This window comes from Eretmochelys imbricata, chromosome 26, assembly GCF_965152235.1.
Source record: "Eretmochelys imbricata isolate rEreImb1 chromosome 26, rEreImb1.hap1, whole genome shotgun sequence".
NCBI classification, from domain to species: Eukaryota; Metazoa; Chordata; order Testudines; family Cheloniidae; genus Eretmochelys; species Eretmochelys imbricata.
In genome coordinates this window covers 13,892,016-13,909,862 of record NC_135597.1, presented here as the reverse complement: position 1 = coordinate 13,909,862, position 17,847 = coordinate 13,892,016, and the positions used below count along the sequence as shown (strand labels likewise).

At 53.4% G+C, this 17,847-nt stretch overlaps 1 protein-coding gene across 1 annotated transcript in view; it reads left to right on the top strand.

The window, feature by feature from the left end:
* The first annotated feature begins 3,260 nt into the window (after positions 1 to 3,260).
* Positions 3,261 to 17,847, top strand: part of GCK (glucokinase) — a 33,745-nt gene continuing 19,158 nt past the window's right edge. Inside the window, exons 1-2 of the mRNA XM_077805673.1 lie at positions 3,261 to 3,350; positions 16,603 to 16,765. Of these exons, the coding sequence (XP_077661799.1) occupies positions 3,261 to 3,350; positions 16,603 to 16,765 (253 nt within the window). The remainder of the gene's footprint in view (positions 3,351 to 16,602; positions 16,766 to 17,847) is intronic.

The following is a 17,847-nucleotide window of genomic DNA, read 5'->3' as shown; positions in this document are numbered from 1 at the left end:
TACATAAAAGGTTGTTACAAGGAGAAGGGAGAAAAATTGTTCTCCTTGGCCTCTGAGGACAGGACAAGAAGCAATGGGCTTAAATTGCAGCAAGGGTGGTTTAGGTTGGACTTGAGGAAAAACTTCCTAACTGTCAGGGTGGTTAAGCCCTGGAATAAATTGCCCAGGGAGGTTGTGGAATCTCCATCATTGGGGATTTTTAAGAGCAGGTTAGACAAACCCCTGTCAGGGATGGTCTAGATAATACCTAGTCCTGCCATGCATGCTGGGGACTGGACTAGACAACCTCTCGAGGTCCCTTCCAGTCCTAGGATTCTATGGGCCCCACTATACCAGGGTCAGCACCAATATATCAGAATGGGCCCTGCTATACCAGGGTCAGTATTAATATACCGGTGAACCCCACTAGACAGGGGTGAGCACTGATACACCGGGTCATCCCCAATATACTGGGCTGGGTCCCACTATGCAAGGATTGGCCCCAACATAGCAGGGTCAGCTCCAATATACTGGGGTGGGCGCACCAGACAGGGATCAACCTCAACATACTGGGTAGGGTTGCCAACTTTCTGACCCTTGCCCTGAGGCCCTGCCCCTTCCCTGAGGCCCCACCCCTGCTCACTCCATTCCTCCCTCCCTCTGTTGCTCACTTTCCCCCACCCTCACTGATTCGCTAATTTTCACCAGGTTGGGGCAGAGGGTTGGGGTGCAGGAGGGGGAGGGGGAGGGCTCCAGTTGGGGATGCAGGCTCTGGGGTGGGGCTGGGGATGAGGGGTTTGGGGTGCAGGAGGGGACTCTAAGCTGGGGGGGTGGGGCCAAGGGGTTTGGAGTGTGGGAGGGGGCTCCAGGTTGGGGCAGGGGGTTGGAAATGTGGGAGGGGGTGCGGGCTTCAGGATGGGGCCATAAATGAGGGGTTCAGGGTGTAGGAGGGAGCTCTGGGCTGGAGCAGGGGGTTGGGGTGCAGGGGGGTGAGGGCTATGGCTGGGGGTGGGGCCGGGGATGAGGAGTTTGGGGTGCAGGAGGGGGCTCTGGGCTGGGGCTGAGGTGTTCGGAGTGCGGGAGGGGGCTCAGGGCTGGGGCAAGGGGTTGGGGTATGGAAGAGGGTGCGGGCTCTGGGAGGGAGTTTGGGTGCGGGAGGGGGCTCAGGGCTGGAGCGGGGGTTGGGGTGCGGGCTCTGGGAGGGAGTTTGGGTGCAGGAGGGGGCTCAGGGCTGGAGCGGGGGTTGGGGTGCGGGCTCTGGGAGGGAGTTTGGGTGCGGGAGGGGGCTCAGGGCTGGGGAATGGGGTTGCGGTGTGGGAGGGGGTGCGGTTCTGGGCGGCACTTACCTCAGGCAGCTCGCGGCAGTGGCCGGCATGTCCTGCCAGCTCCTAGGCACAGGGACGGCCAAGGGGGCTCTGCCTGGGGCGCAGGTGCTGCCCAGAGCTGCGGGGGCGGTGCCTGCAGACAGGGGAAGTGCATGGAGACCCCTGGCTGCCCCTCTGCCCAGGAGCTGGCGGAACATGCCAGCCACTTCTGGGAGCTGCGAGGAGCCAGCTGCTGCGGCAAACTGGACGTGGTCAGCTGTGCTGACTGGAGCTGCCAGGGTCCCTTTTCGACCGGGTGCCTGTCAACCCTAATACTGGGGTGAGCACTGATATACCAGAATCTGCCTCAATATATCGGGGTAGGCCTCACTATACTGAGGTGAGCCCCAATATACTTGGATTGGGCCCCACTATACCAGGGTAGACACACTATACCAGTATGAGCCCCACTATACGTGAGTAAGGCCCTTTGTACCAGGGTCATCACCTTGATACCAGGGTAAGCACGGATGTGCTGAGATAACTGCATCCACACTAGAAGCGATACAGATCTACCCATCTTGGTTTCAAGTCAATATTATAGCGGAGTGATAGCACCACCATACTCAAGGGTGAGGCTTGTTTGCTGTGTACCCTCCTCCACAGAACAGAGAACCCCACCCCAAAATTTCTGCATCAAGCCCCGAGCTTCTGTAAGAGCTACATTATATCTACATCTAGCCTTAATTTAAAGTCTTCAAGTGACGGAGATGCCACCACATGTTCTGCAAAGCCTCCTAAGAGATCTGCTGCCCTGCTGGTGTGCTCTGTAACCTGGTGTGTTACATCAGTGGCTCTGTCTGAATTAGACTGGAAGCTTTTGGGGGCAACTGCCTTGTTTTCCTCTTCGCGCTGGCTGTGCTCAGCTTCAAGAACGAAAGAACTGTCTGGGCTTCATTTGTGATCCCAGGACTGTGCCTTAGCAGGATCGCTGGGCCAGGCGGCTCCTTGCCTATTCCAGATCTCGTTGGCCTCTGAAAGGGGAGCTATGCAGAGCTGGACCCTGGTTTCATTCCCGTCACAGCAGATGCTTCCCGTTTACCCTCGCCTTTGCTCAGACTTCTCATCTAAGCACCTTCCTGCTCTTTGTTAACCTTTGTCACTTGGAAGTGGGTTTCTCTGACCCAACATGGTCACCATGGGAGCAGAACAGGTTGCTAAGTCTTGCAGTGGAGTGGTTACCGCAGTAACAAGGAGATAAAGTGGTTGTTATGACAATTTGAAGGAAGACTGATCACCATGGCGGTGGCCTTCTGCATGACAGCCCTAACGGACAGATGGGGAGGGGGCTCGGTGAAGCAGGACAGTAGCAGGATTTCCCTGGTTGCCCCAGTAATGCGAAGTTAATCTCAAGATCTCAGAATGCAACGTGGGACCCCTTTGAGGGCAAAAATGGGAGGGTGTCAGCAGCAGAAAAAGTAAATAAACTTCCTGGTAGGTTGGGAAGTGACTGGAGGAACCGGGCAGGTGGGTGAGTGAAGCTGATCCCCCATGCTCCATTACCCCGAGGAGAGGAGGAGACCTTCAGTCGCCAGGAAGGGACTCGTTGCTTTTCTTCTGACAAGATGCAGGGTGACAAAATGGATCCCGACGTGACGGACGTCCCTTCACCCCATCCCACCAAGTGAACCCCCAAACTAGAAGGAGGCTGAGATCCTGGGGGCTGGGGCAAAACAAAGTCCAGGGAAAGAAGGGGAAACGGGAGCAGAATTGCTTTGGTTTTGATTTTGCGTACGAGAAAAGAGGAAACCAAACAATCAGCCTACAACTGAAATAAACCAGCGGGGAAAGTGGAGGATTCACAAGCACAGCAGGGGGGACCTGTCTTCTCAGCCCAGGACCAGCTGCTTCAGGGGCAAGAGGTGGAATATTTCCGGGGCAAGGAAACAAGTGGTGGTGTGTGTTTTGACTCAGTGCATGACAGATTTGCCAGCAGCCCACCCCTTGCGGACAGCTGCCCCAATGCTGGATCGCAGAACCAGGATGGACAGCTCCAAGAAGGAGAAGGTAACATATCTAGTTCTGGCTCTTTCCCTTAGCTTTGTGGGGCGATGAAGGTGCTGCCTGGATGGATAGCTGATTAATCAGTAGGCCCCATCCTAAGCCCATGGTGGACTCCTTTGGTGCACCTCTGCAAAAGGCAGCCCTTTCTGGGAACCCCAGCTTCATTTAGTGCCCATCCATCACCCCTCGTTCCACTCGACTCCAGATCCTGCTGACAGGGAAGTTGACACCCAATTTTTCAAGGATGTCTCAATTTCTGGAGACCCAGTTAGTGCCCGGGTCAATTTTGGCCGCCCAAAATCTGAGGCATCCAAACTCAGAAGGCGCCTTTGAACGTTCAGGTTTTAATTTCCAGCTTTGCTAGTGAAGCAACTCTTCGTGGGGTGTCCGGACAGACGGCAGTCTTGGGTGTCCGTGCTGCTGTGTTGTGATGAGATTGCACCCAGGGTCGCATAGCTTGGGCGTCAGCGTTCTGCTTCACCTGGAAGCCAGCACGTTCGGTGCCGTCCCCGTGCCAAGAGCGCAGAAGGGGGACGCACATGGCAAATGGTGGGCACAGAGGGGAGGCTGACACAGAGGGGAGAGTGCCCCCTACCGAACCTCCCCACGCTGCTCCCGGTATTACAGTGCCCCCTTGCACCGGATTGGAGCCAGCACTGGCTCAGAAGAGAGAGCTCCCCCTACGGGTCCCCCCGTGCAACAGCCGCTGTAGGCTCAGGTCCTGTGCAAGCAGTCTCGGTTCCTTTTAATCCACAAGATCTGGCAAGATCACAGCTCCTCCAAGGTGTGGAAGAGGGGACTCGGGGGTTCTGCAGGTCGGGGGGTTCTGTGCCCAGGATGTTTAGTCCCGGGGAAGCGATGCACAGCTCTGTCAGGAAGGCTTATGGTTCGGATCACCGATTGGGCTGTTTGCCTGCTTTTCGGCTTGGCTGTCTACTGTCCAGCCTTGTTCCAAGCCCCAGTGATGGCTCGTCTCCCACCCCGCCTGTCCCTTGGGGCCCATTATAACCAGCCTGTCTGCGATTACTCCAGGCTTAGCAAACAGCTTGGATTTCCAACCCAATCCAGGGCTGCCGTAGAGTCTAACTTCTCTGGGTAGTAGGAAGGAGAAGTGTCTCACAGGGCTCACTGCATCCTTGGCCCACTGACCTCGTGCCATTGACATCTGCAGCATCCTGCCACCATGTGACCTAGTTAGAGCTTGAGAACTAGAGCAAATAACTACACCCCCCCCACACACACACACACCATGTGCATCCCCCTTGTGTGCTCAGAGATCACAGTCGATCTCAGCAAGGGGGTGAGCCAGAGGGAGCAGTCAGTGTGTGCTGTGATCTCCCTGGGTGGGGGAGCAAGAAGGAAGGAGACAGGAATCTGTGTCCCCTCGCCCCCAAGCTGCGATGTTGTTTGGGGAAGCAGTGTGCCCATCTCAGGGATTGCAACATCCTATCTCCCTGCAGTCGGGGGAGTCAATGGCTGTGCATGGAGTGGGCAGGGCCCATGGAGCCCCAGCAATCGCCCATCATGTGATCTGTGAAATATTAACTCTGCGGCAGTAGGCACCTAGCGCAGGGAGATCCCAGCTACACAGGGCCCAGAGCCAGGGGGATTCGTGGCTCGGCTCATAGTCTGCGTTCGCCATGTGCTGGCCTGTGCAGGGAGCTGGGCTCCCCAAATTTCCATCCGCTGCAGCGCCCCCTGCTGGCTGAGAAATGAGTGGTCCATGCCAGTTGCGCCGTGCTCCCTGCTGGCCGGGTCTCTGCCAAGGCAGGGGCCTCAGGCATTGGTAGCACCTTGGTCTCTCCTGCTCCCTGCCTGTAGCACCCAACAGTTTGATCTCCTGAGGACTGAAATGCTTTGGTCTAAGCGAAGGAATTGAGCCCAGCACAGGGGTATTTGGGTGACCAGTAATGCCCGCGCTAGGCTGGGGGTCAGCCTACATCATCTCATGGTCCCTTCTGGCCTTAAACTCTAGGAAACGATGAAAAAGAAGAAAAGCAGCACATTGGGAGCTGACGTGTGTTAAGAAGCATCGTGATACATGTATGAAGGAGAATTACGGGGCTGCCAACAACAGCCGAGGCTGAACTCAGGGATGGCCACAGCTGGAGATGGGATGCTGGACAGGGTGGGCCAGGGCTCGGAGGTGGTACCCAGTTTCTCTCGGCTTCCTGGTTCTTGCTCACGTGCCCAGGGGTCTCCCTGATTGCCGTGTGTGGGGTCAAGAAGGAATCCCCCCTCGGGTCAGATTGGGAGTGAGCTTGTGGGTTTTTTGCCGGCCTCTGTAGCATCTGGGTGCAGGTCGCTTGCCAAGGTGTATCTCATTTAATCACTTTCCTGCTCCTGCATGGGCCTGGAGCACGGGTGCACCTCAGTCCCTCCTATTCTCCGCGTGTGGCATGGAGTAGTCTATCTCCTTTCTGCAGCTGGTGGCCTGTGATATGCAGGAGTTCAGACCAGATGACCTAGTGCTCCCATCTGGCCTTAAACTCCATGATGCCTCTCTGTGCCTCAGAGCTGTAGTGATACCCTAGAGCAGTGGTCTCCAAAGTAGGGTGTGTGCACCCCAGGGGGTGCGCCAGAGAATCCTGGGGGGTGCGCGGCAGGAGGAGCGCCTCCAGACGACACTCCGCCTTTTTTTCCTTCGGCGGCAGCTCTGCACGCCTGCGGCAGGTCTTCCCCCCTTCTTTCTTCGGCAACACGCCTGCGGTAAGTCTTCCCCTCTCCTTTCTTCGGCAGCACCGTGGGGGTGCGCGATCCAAAAACTTGGGAGACCACTTCCCTAGAGCCTTCCAAGCTACATGTGGACAGAGACAAGGGACCCTCCCTCCTTCCTTACACGTTGCATCAGAGAGATCAGCTGGCAGCTGTCTAGCAACTGCTTGGCCATGGTGGAGCTTCCTCATTTTGTCCTTTTCCTTTGGACCCCCTCTCTTCAGGATCTGTGGGACCGGAACCTAGGTCTGCAGTGCCTAGTGCCTGAAGTTGTCTGGGCAGCTCCACTGATGTCTGGCCAGCTGTGACTCCCGAGCACACCATCTCTTTTGGTCTCTGACCCTGACTCTTGCTTATTGAACCCGGCACTGATGGTGGTTGTTGGGGACCTGAGCTCAGTGCTTGAGATGAGCAGGAGTGAGTTCTGGGGGGCAAGTGCCTGGTTTGTCAAGGGCAGCGCTTCCTCTGACCCCAGCCTATGTAGTACAGTCCTGAGGCTAACCTCTATGTGTGGACACCACCAGCCCAGCTGTGACTGCTAGGCCAGACTGCCTCCACCCCAGTTCCTTACACTTTACTCCAGGAGGTTCCATCCAGAAAGCTCTATTAAAGGGCGCTCAGAAGTCAAGACAGGAAGGCGTATCCGTTAGCTCAGGAGACCCAGTATCCCAGGGCTTGGCTCGCTGCTGAGCTGAACACAAGTTCCGTCACAGCAAGTGGAGATGGAAAAATCTGTTGCCCTGGGGGAACTGGGCAGGGCTGTGCCCTCCAGTGAACTTTCCCTTTCTGAGTCTCGTGCTCAGCGAAGTGGGTGATGCTAACAGAGGTGGCAGTATGGGGAGCAGGCTGCCCAGCTGCCAATAAGTATCCCACCTCGCTCTGATCAACCACTTTACATCAGTAGATGTCAAAGCCCTTTACAAAGCAGGTCAATATCATCATCCCCACTTTACAGATGGGGAAACTGAGGCACAAGGGGGGTGGTGACGCGGTCAAGGTCACCCAGCAGGCCAGTAGCAGAGCTGGGAATAGAACCAGGTCTCCTGTGTCCCAGTCCATTGCTCTGTCCACTAGGCCTCATTGCCTCCCATTGTTGCTTCCCAAATCCCCCCACAAGCCCACATTTGGGGTGCTTCATCTCAGAGACTTTCCTTTAATAAGTTTACTTTGGAGGGGCACAGGGCCATGTTTCCACAGTCTGATTTGTGTCCTGAAAAAAGGCCGGAACCAGGAACAGTTCAGAATCACTAACAGAGCCAGTCCTGTGTCTGAAACGGCCTGCAAGAGACTGAGCACTACGGAAACTCTGCCAAGAGTCCTGGCAGCAGAACGTATGTCAGTGATCTGGCGACGGGCCTCCAGGCCAACCCCCACCTCCCAAGTCCCAGGGCACTGAGACTTTTTCAACAGCTCCTGAGTCTTTAGTCTCTTTGGGTTGGAAGAAGCTGTCGGTGCTACCTGCAGCCCTCAGCCTGGAACTTCAGCAGCGGTTCAGCACCAAGAGACACGGGCTCAGCCAGTCTGTTCAGCTTCACAGCAGGCATCCAAAAGACGCCTTTGGTGCCTGCGGAGAGCAAGAGGATTCCTCCCTGTCCTCAGAGCCGATCTCTTGGGGGCAGAAGGACTGGAGCAGTGTCAAAGATGAAACCAAGCCAGGAGGACGCCTTGCACCTGCTAAGCTCAGAATCCTGCCCACAGGAACCTCCGCCATCTCCCTTACGCTGCGTGATTTTCTGTTCGAGGTAGTGTGGACAAGCGGGCACTTGGTGGGCTGTTCCCTGCCGGTCAGACCGTGCTGGGTGGGAGTCATGCCTAGCTCCGGGCATGCTGCTTTGCATCAGCAGATCACAAAACTCTTTACAAAGGAGGTCGGTCGCATCACCCCCATTTTACAGATTGGGAAACTGAGGCACGGAGAGGGGCGGGACATGCCCAAATAGGCAGCAGCAGAGCCAGGGAGTGGGTCCTACTGCCAGCCTGGGAGTCAGGACTCCTAGCCTTTTTTCCTGACTTTGCTGCTGGCCCTGGGTTAGTGTGTTTAACTTCTCTGTTGCCCCTCCCCTGTCAAATGGGGGTGCATTAATCCTCCCTCGGTCACAAGGCTGCTGTGGTGAGTGATGTCTGGAAAGGCCTTGGTGGTCCTCAGGTGAAAGACCCCCTCCTCGCTCCCCTCGTCTCCGGCACGCAGCCCTGCTTGGTCGTTTTCAGTGCCCCTCTGTGCCCTGGGGACTCCCAGCAAGGGTCTCAGAGACGGTGCTGGGTTCATCATTCTCCTGCTTTCCCCAGCATGCTGTCTGCGGCAGAGCAGGGCGGGGTGCTCCTCGCAATGCCTCAGGAACCAAAGATCCCAGCAGGCATCGACCTGAGCCAAAGAGAAACCAGGGCACTCGAGCCGGCATTTGCTGAATGGTGGTGCCTGGGTTAGGGCCCGAGGTGGAGGACCCTGGGGGCCTGGTGTCAGTCCCTGTGGTGGGCAGGGATAGCTTGGATGGTGGTTGTTGGGGACCTGGGCTCAGTGCTTGAGATGAGCAGGAGTGAGTTCTGGGGGGCAAGTGCCTGGCTTGCCACGTGCGCTGCAGCCAAGGGCAGCTGAGAGTCCAAGACTGGCATCAGCCAAGGGCGGGCTCAGCCCTGCCAATGGTTGGGAGGGTCTGAAATTGGCAGGTGCCTCCCTAGCAGTGGGTGCTCCTGGGGTTTGCACTGTGGCTGGGAATGACCCTGGGGGCTTCATGCCTTTCCCCTTTGTTTGGAAGCCTTGGAGAGCAGCAGCTGTGCGGAAGGCCCAAGGCGGGCAGGGAAGATGGAGAATCCCTGAGGGACACTGCTCTGCGTGCTTCTCCGCCGAAGGGGCTGGGATGACCCTCCCCGAACTCGGAGTGCTCGCGATGTGGGTGCGGGGTTTCCTGTGCTCATCCATGTGCCTGGCCAGCTTTGCTGGCTGCTGCACCGGGTGGGAAGCAGCGTGGCTTAGTGGTTGGGGTATCAGAATGAGACTTTGGAGCCCTAGGTTCAAATCCCACCTCTGCTACTAGTTGGCTGGATGACATTGGGCAAGTCATTGCTCGCTCTGTGCCTCAGTTTCCCCATTTGTAAGTTTAAACATTGGAACAATTACCCAGGGTGGTGGTGGATTCTCTATCCATGGCTCCACATTCTAGCTGCCACCGCTTAGGGGCTTGGGCTCGCCGCGTCCCAGCTCAGCAACACCCTTTCATGCCATTCACAACGTGCCAAAGGCGTGTACGCTTCTCATTGAATGGGGAAGACCCGGCCAAACAGCTTGTCGCTGTGGTTACGGCGGAGCTCTGTCTAGACACCGGCAATGGGCTTGCTTTCCTGGCCGCAGCAAACCAGAAAGCAGCCTGGCCGTTAGCTCTGCAGGGCTTAGCTGGTAGCTGTGTGAGTGCTCCCCTGGCTGTTGGTCTTGCACAGATCTAGAAAAAAACGTGTCCGAGTTTTGTATCCTTGCACTCAGCACCAGCGAGTTGTGAGTCCCCGAGAGAACTCCTCAGGCAGCATCGCACCAGCCGTAGGTTGTTTGCAGGGGATCCAAAGGATGGGGAAGTTCATAGAGTCACAGACGCACCGAATTTAAGGGCGGAAGGGATCAGTAGGTCATCAAGCTCCTAGATATCATCACCAGGCCGGAGAATTCCACCCAGGGCAGCACGAGAATGGGAACATAGACAGGGAAAGGGGCTCAGATTAGCTCACCCCGGTGCAAAGCGGGGGTAAAACGCAACCAGAAGGGCAGTGTTTGTGCCCACTTTGCTCTTGTTTGAGGGCTCTTCTCATCCTTTAAATCAGTCACGTTTTGCGGTCCTGGAGGTCACAGCCAGGACATGGCCCCAAGCTCTGAACACACACCAGGAACTCAATTCTTTTAAGTGCCACGTTTCCAAACGGGCCTCTAATTTGGCAACCGGCGAGTCTGACCTGAGCAGGTCACTATGAACACTGGGCCATTTGGTCTCACAGCTAGTTGCAATGGTGCATGTAACGTGTGAGTCCAATTGTGGACCTAGTACAGAAGTTACAAGGCCAAGCCCATCTCTTCCCTGGGCACATGCAGGGGATTTTGCTGAGGTCAGACTGAGATGCCCCGTGTGGATGGGCTTTTATAATGATCTGCTGGGGTAGGTATTTTTGGATGGGAAGGAAAGATTATCTTATTCGATGGCTTTCTCCTTCTGCCCGTCACCGTGGAATCTGGGCACCCTCCACATGAAATCAGTAGCAGTAGCGAAGTCCCATGGTGTCTCTGGCACTCCTCCTTTTCAGAGTCAAAACTCTGTTTTGGTTTTAGACATTACGAATTTGCTCTTTTGGGTTGGTCGGGGTGTGGGGGTTGGAAGAGGGGTCTGTTGGGGTGCGAGGTTGGAAGGGGGAGTCAGTGTTTGGTGGTTGAGGGGAGGAGGGGGGTCAGGGTTGAGGGGTCAGGGTTGTCAGTCCTATGTTGGAAATACCCTTGTAACTGTAGGGCGCCCCCTTGTGTCTTCTGTGTATCCTATGCTACTGTGAGACTGCCATTATGGAAACGGGCCCAGGGCATCGCATGCAGCTTATTGCTGTTTTATGCATCTCATTAAATAACGAGGCAACGTGAACTTTGATTCCACATCACAGCAACAAGAGCACAGATGCTGTTTTAGTGAGGGCACTAGCCTGGAGCCCAGGAGATGCAGACGCTCTTCCTGCCCTCTCGGACCAGCGGCTCCATCATTTACAGGGGTCTGGTGGTTGTTAAGCGCTTCCAGCTCCCGGAGACGTCCGTTTGACCGTCAGTGCTCTGTGCCTCAGTTTCCCCATCTCTGGAATGAAGATCGTTAACCCTTCCCTACCCTGTGGGGGAGTTGCAAGGATAAATTTGTTAATGCAAGTGGTGCACCCATACTATATGACAGGGCCAGAGGAAACCCTAGAAATGAATGAAAGCCTAAACGGTTGTGCACTTCCTCAACTTGGAGCAAGGCTCACTAGGTAGAGACTTACCTGGCCCCCATCACTGGAGCATTTCAGCAGCTCACAGTCGTTAGCACATTTATTGTCACACGTCCCTGAGAGGTAGGTCAAGGCTGTAATCCCCATTTAACAGATGGGAACTGAGTGGCAGAGTGACTAAGTGACTTGCCCAAGGGCACACAGGACCTCTGTGGCAGAGCAGGGTCACAGCTGGCTGAGTAATGGGAAAGATATTTCAGGCTACTTTCTTTGACCGTCAGCAAGAAAACTTACTGAATACATCCTTCCTGGATAGCTGCCATCGTGCTCTGCTTCCATCTGTTTCCCAGGCTGGGAAAGATATTATATTAGTTTAAGAAGAGAAGCTTTTTTTTCTCCCTGACTCAGCCCAAATACGACAGCACTTTAAATGCCAGTGAGGCTTCAGCTACTGCCGTGAACTGAGCGTTGGCCTTCACTGGCAATACAGCAGGTAGCGTCTCTCAGATATTTTGGCTTGACATATAAATTGCGGTTGCTAAAGTGGAGCTGTGGTGTCTGTCCTGCACTCCCTTTTTCAGTGGCTCCTAATTCACCCCAACAATCTGCTTCGGCAGTAATACCTCCCAGACTCAGTCCAAAGAGGAAGGAATGCTCCTGGAAAGTTTGAGCAAAATCAGATCAGACACTTTTGAGTGATGTGAACAGGGGGTGGGGGGAAAAAAGACCAGTTTCCCCTGTGTTCCAGTTGAGGTTTTGGAAACTGAGGCACAGAGCAGTGAAGGCAAAGGAAGCATGTTCATGCTCTCTCCCATGCTGCCCCTTGTGTTTGGGAGGAGCTGCCCGTAAACACCCTCCTCCAAATCTCTCCTTAACATTCTCCTTTGTCACGTACCCTGCAAAAACTTGACAACAATTTGGCCGCTGGGGTGCTTCTGTCACTTCTGTCAGGCTGGCCAGCGTCTCATTGTTTCCTTGTACTCCCACATTGGTCTGTTGGCATCTATCTGTTGCCTCTTGTCTGACCCTTAGATAGTGTGTTCTCTGGGGCGGGGACCATCTTTTTGCTCTGTGTTTGTACAGCGCCTGGCACAACGGGGACCTGGTCTGTGACTGGGGTGCCGACCTATCATCATAATAGATGCATGAAATTAAAAAGCCAAAATTAACCCACAGGGGAAATAAATGCCAAACCTTTTCTGTCCTATCCAGCTTCTCCTCCTGCCCTCATCCCCAACTCTGTGTTTATATCAGAGAGGGCAGGGTGGAGGGGTCCACCTGGCACTCAGAGCAGAAAGTGGTCATCAGCAGAGGTTTGGGGTACTGGTGATTATTAGTCTTAGCCAGACATAGTTGGCAGACCACTGTGTGGGCCAACACCGGGAACCTCCAGAGCTCAAAGCGGGATGATCTCTACAGCTTGAGCTGAAGAGCCAGGCTAGATCTAAGTGACTTGAAAGAAGCAGTGAAACAGTAGAACAGGGAGGAGTGGGGAGAGTGTCTGGTAGTCGAGACCCAAAGGGGAAGGGGCAGGTGGGATGGGGAGAAGAGGATGGTGTCATGGGGCCACCTAAGAGGAGAAAGTTGGGGAGAGGGAGAAAAGAGGGAGCCATGTCCTATAATCACAGATGAACCCATGGGGGAGCCGCTGGCTCAGGGAAATGGGGATTACCCCAGGGCCTGCCACAGACAGAGGATCGGGGGTAGTGTGTAACAAGGGATCTGTGGGGTTCTGGCTGACAGATCAGAGCACTGGGATGCTGTGGCATGCTCCTTCCAGAAATGGGATCCGAATCTCATCCTGTGTCTTCTCCTTCCTGCAGAGGGTGCAGCAAGGGGTGATGGCCCTGCCTGGCCACTGGGATTAAGTTCTCCACTTCTCGCCCCTCTTGAGGCTCTGGAGTGTCCTCGGTGGGGCCCACTCAGTGCAAACGCCAGACCCAGGAGTTTGCGAGCCATTCACTACGCACAGTAGAAGGTGGGGAGGAGGGGTTCTTTGCATGAACTCTTGGGAGCGGGCGAGGCTACCAAACGGCAGGGCATTGCAAACACGAGGGTGATGCAAGGCTTCTATATTTAGGAACTGGCATGAGCCTGTCCTAAATATAGCACGAAATATGGGGCGCTGGCCTGCCTGCAGACCGCTGGCGGTCCCTCAAGTTACGAAAGAACCGCTCCATTTAGATTAGATGTGGAAGAGCGCCCAAGGTCCCATCCAGTACTGCCCTGGGGGACCAGTACAAAGTCCTTCTCTAGGGGACTTGTATAATGTTTTCTTCAGGCTCTGTTTAAATGCCCCAAGGGTTACGCTCCAGCCGTTTCCCTTTGGGAAGCAATGGTGATTGTCCCGCTGTGGTGATGTTTTCATAGTGCATCGGAACTGGGAACTGTCCTCTGAGCTCTAGGAGGGTGTACACAGTGTTCTCTATTCCACAGTGTGTATCTGGCCCTCACTGGGCGTATGTGGTTCCCTCACAGTATTTATGGCTGTGTTCTACCCATTAAAATAGCCTCAAAACCCACTGGACCTACTGTCTGATTGATTTGCTTTACAGTCCATTTTCATTTCATCGAAGCATATTTGGTCTACGGTAAATATAGCAGGATGCAGATGAGCATGTGCCATTGTTTGTACGTGTGTCCAGGAACAAACAAAATGGTTAGGATGGAATTGAGATTGGAAATACGTAGCCATCATTCCAGACGGAAAAGAAACCATTAAAAGGAATTTATAAATTAATAACCCAGACACCAGGAAATTCAAAGTGACATCAAACAAAGAGAAAGTGGGACATGGCGGGTTAAGGAAACTGCAGATGAGTTTAAAATCCCCTCCCATCCCCTCTCCAAATCATGAGACGACTCTACAACATCAAATGGACCTGATTCTGCTCTCACTGGTGAGTGCAAATCCGGAGTAACTTCACTGAAAGCAGGGGAGTGATCCCGGCACAAAATCAGGCCCCATATCTTTTTCACTTACCAGATTGTCCCACACGAAATACTGATGGCCTACAGCAGCTGTTGCCTCGGGGTTCTGACATCCCTCAGCCCCTGCCCTGTCCTCCTTCTCCTTCCTGTCAGTCACGCCTCCCCTGCACTGTCTGCCTAGGTCATTTTGAAACCTCCACTGTGGCATGAGTCTCCTCACAGAACCTGTGAAGTTGTCCCTGGGGGAGGAGAGGGACTCATTCCATCACTTGGGGGATTTTATTCCCAAGGAGAGCAGGACGCCCTGGAAGGGAAAGAGAGGTTGAGCGGCAGAGAGCCGTGCTCCGAGTGGGAGTGAGAGGTGACGTCTGCTCCAGCTGCTGCCCCACAGCGGAGGCGTGGGTGCATGGAACAGATACACAGTTGGTTGAAGCCTGTATGGAGTGACTGGCAGCAGATTGCTGACTTAACTCTGACACATCATTGTTTTCTGTGCAAACAGCAAGTCAAGGTCAGTGGTGATGGTCCTTACAGCTCAGTGACCGTACTCTGAGGACAAGCCAGAAGATCTGGGGTCCTCTTTGTCTAAGGTCACTGTTGCTTACTTTGGGACAGGACCTCTAGGAAATACATTTCAGCCGGAGAGACTGGTGCCAATTCCAACATTACAAAAGACAGATCAGACCAGTGGCTGCCGTTCTGAGCTGTTGGCAAGGGTGGATGTTAACATATGCTACATCATATGCTGGGAAGTAAACAGGGTGTTTTAAGCGGCGGAATTACAATGTCCAGCCTGGCGGGCTATAGCAAAGCAGACATTAAGTATAAACTTTAATTGGCTGTATTTGTAATAAGTTTAAGGTAATGGGGTTTAAAAGTCGTTTTTGAAGCAGCTTAGCTTTGATAGGGGGAAATACGAAGTTGCCCAGACAGATGACAGTTTTGTAACTTCTTACTGTGGTCGTGAGGTCTCCTGGGCCTTGAGAAAGCATAAGCATGAGATGTGTGACCTAGTGAAGAATAATGGATTATGAGTTATGACCAGGAAAGTGGCCAGACCCTAATGGTCAGGAAGCCATTGAGGAGCCTGGATTGTTGACTCAATGGGGCTTGAGACAGTTTGGTGGAGGCGTCAGCTCCTGTTATTTCCTTATCGCTTGCTTGGGATAAACACGTGGACTTGTGGATGGGACACAGAAGCAGTCCCCTAGGAAGGAGGGCCCCCAAGAATGGACGAAAGGTCAGCCTGGCCTCACTTGATCAGGACTGGACAATGCAGTTGGGGTGCAAAACCTGTGATCACCTGATTTGCCCAGAAGATCTCTGGGGAGGTCCTATCGGATGTGACCAGCTTGAATCTCAACCTTAAAAGACCAGGTAAGCAAGGAAGAAGTGCGCTCCTCTCCAGATCCCCGTAACAACAACCAAACGGCTGACACTCCTGTTTTCCCTGGGCTGGTCCCATGGGCAGAGAAGCCCAAGACACCACAAACCAGCCAGTTGACCAGAGGTTGATACCCGCTCACGAGATGGTACCTGAGCCAGAAGACATTGCCTGCTTCCCTACACTGCAGTTCTTCATTGGCTCTCGGAAGCTCAACAGATCAAGCAAGACAAAGAGCAGATCCTTTTTCTTTTCCCCAGTGACTTTTCCTCCTTTTGTTTCCTTCACAGAATTCCTGATACCTGTGCAGAAACACCTGCGAGGAGAGACTTGTCGTGTGCGTGTGTGAGAGCCCATAGTACGAAATTAACCTAGGTTACTGCAAATCTTATCACAGATCACTGATGGCCATTTTGGGTTTGTAAAAATTCCAGTTTTAGCCCATCCTTTCCACAAGGGAAAGGATACAGATTGAAAACGTCAGCCATTCAATTACTGGTATGATATAGTTTTGTAATTTAATGATTAAATGGGCTCATGCAATGATTTGAATCCATTGTTGGTCTCAGCTTGTTTTTATTGTTAGTTAACCAATTTAAATTTGTACTATTGTTAACTCTTTGATTGATTAATCTGATTTAAGTTCTAACCTCAGTCTGATTGTCATATTGTTTAGCACTTTAGGGAAGTATAATTAACTAATTAGCCTTATAGTCATTTAGGCTCTTAAATAAAAGCCATAAAACCACATTGAGTTGATTTTCTCTAATCAAAAAGCTATGAGGTCAAAAGAAACTTAGTTAAGGGGATTTTAATTAAACATTAACAAATAATTTAACTGAGGCCCTGAAAACCTTATTATTACTGCAGTTGACAGCACACGAACCTAAAGCTTGGACAGTGTGAAACTCGTAACTACCCACCTCCTTCTCCCATGGCTGCTCTGTCACACTACCCCAAATCACACCCAGGCAGGAGTGGCTGGGTTGAGCTGTTATCTTGGTTTTCTGGTTAGTTTCTTGATCTCTACTCTGATCACTCTGGATGCCCATGCTGCGTTCTAGGCTTTCCCTTTCTCCTGGGCGGCCAGAAGACCTCTTGGATTCTGCACTGCCTCTGACGAGCTCCCTGCACAAGGGACCCTGATGCACCGAGCCTGTCCTTTCTGCACAGGCTAGGTGTAAGTGAATGAGGTCTTGGGCGTTAGATCCCCTGCTCCTCTTCCTTCCCGGGCACAAACTCGCCTGGGTCCCTCCCCGCTTACCTGCACCTCTGCTGCCGTAGGTAGAGCAGATCCTGTCTGAGTTCCGGCTGCAAGAGGAGGATCTGAAGAAGGTGATGCGTCGGATGCAGAAGGAAATGGATCGGGGGTTGAAGCTGGATACACATGAGGAAGCCTCTGTGAAAATGCTGCCCACTTACGTGCGCTCCACACCCGAAGGCTCAGGTAACACATTATCCTACAGGGTGTGGACGCCCATGGGGAAATGAGAGTGCAGAATTTCCCACCCCTACACCTCTCACTGGTCCCCTGGGTACATGGAGACAGGGACCCACCCAGCCTGGGGTAAGAATTTGATCACCATCCCTCCGCTACTCTCCACCGAGGGCGTGCTGCTCGCAGGTAGGGGGAGGGATCAATCAGTTGTGGCAGATGACAGAACAAGGAGCAATGGTCTCAAGTTGCAGTGGGGGAGGTCTAGGTTGGATATTAGGAAACACTATTTCACTAGGAGGGTGGTGAAGCACTGGATTGGGTTACCTAGGGAGGTGGTGGAATCTCTATCCTTAGAAAGAAAAGGAGGACTTGTGGCACCTTAGAGACTAACAAATTTATTTGAGCATAAGCTTTTGTGAGCTACAGCTCACTTCATCGGATGCTTATGCTCAAATAAATTTGTTAGTCTCTAAGGTACCACAAGTACTCTTTCTTTTTGCGGCTACAGGCTAACACGGCTGCTACTCTGAAATCTATCCTTAGAGGTTTTTAAGGTCAGGCTTGACAAAGCCTTGGGTGGGATGATTTAGTTGGGGTTGGTCCTGCTCTAAGCAGGGGGTTGGACTAGATGACCTCCTGGGGTCCCTTCCAACCATAATCGTCTATGATTCTAAGCGCGCTGGCCTTGGAATCCATTAAAGACCCACTAGAAGAAGGGCTAGAGAGGGCTGAACAGCCTGTTGAACCTCAGTCCTGCCACCGTCTGCTGAGAGGGCCCTCCAGTGCCAGTGAAGTCTGTGGGAGATGAGGAGGTTCTGCCTTTCTCAAGAGGTGCCCAGCACCTTCCAGGATTAGGTGATTTCAGGGCACCTGTCTCCATTCCTTGTTGTCTTCTAGATCAGAGGGGAGCATGGCAGCTGCCTAATCTTTTGCAAACTCTGCTGGCTAGCACAGAGGCCAGGGCTTGTTTGGGAGAGGCGAGCGCTGACTCTGTGGCATGAGCCTCATTCAGTCAGCGGAAGGCAGGTTTGTTCTTATGCTGGCCCCCAAAGAGGCGTTTTGTGGGTCTTTACGCAATCTCCTGAATTCCC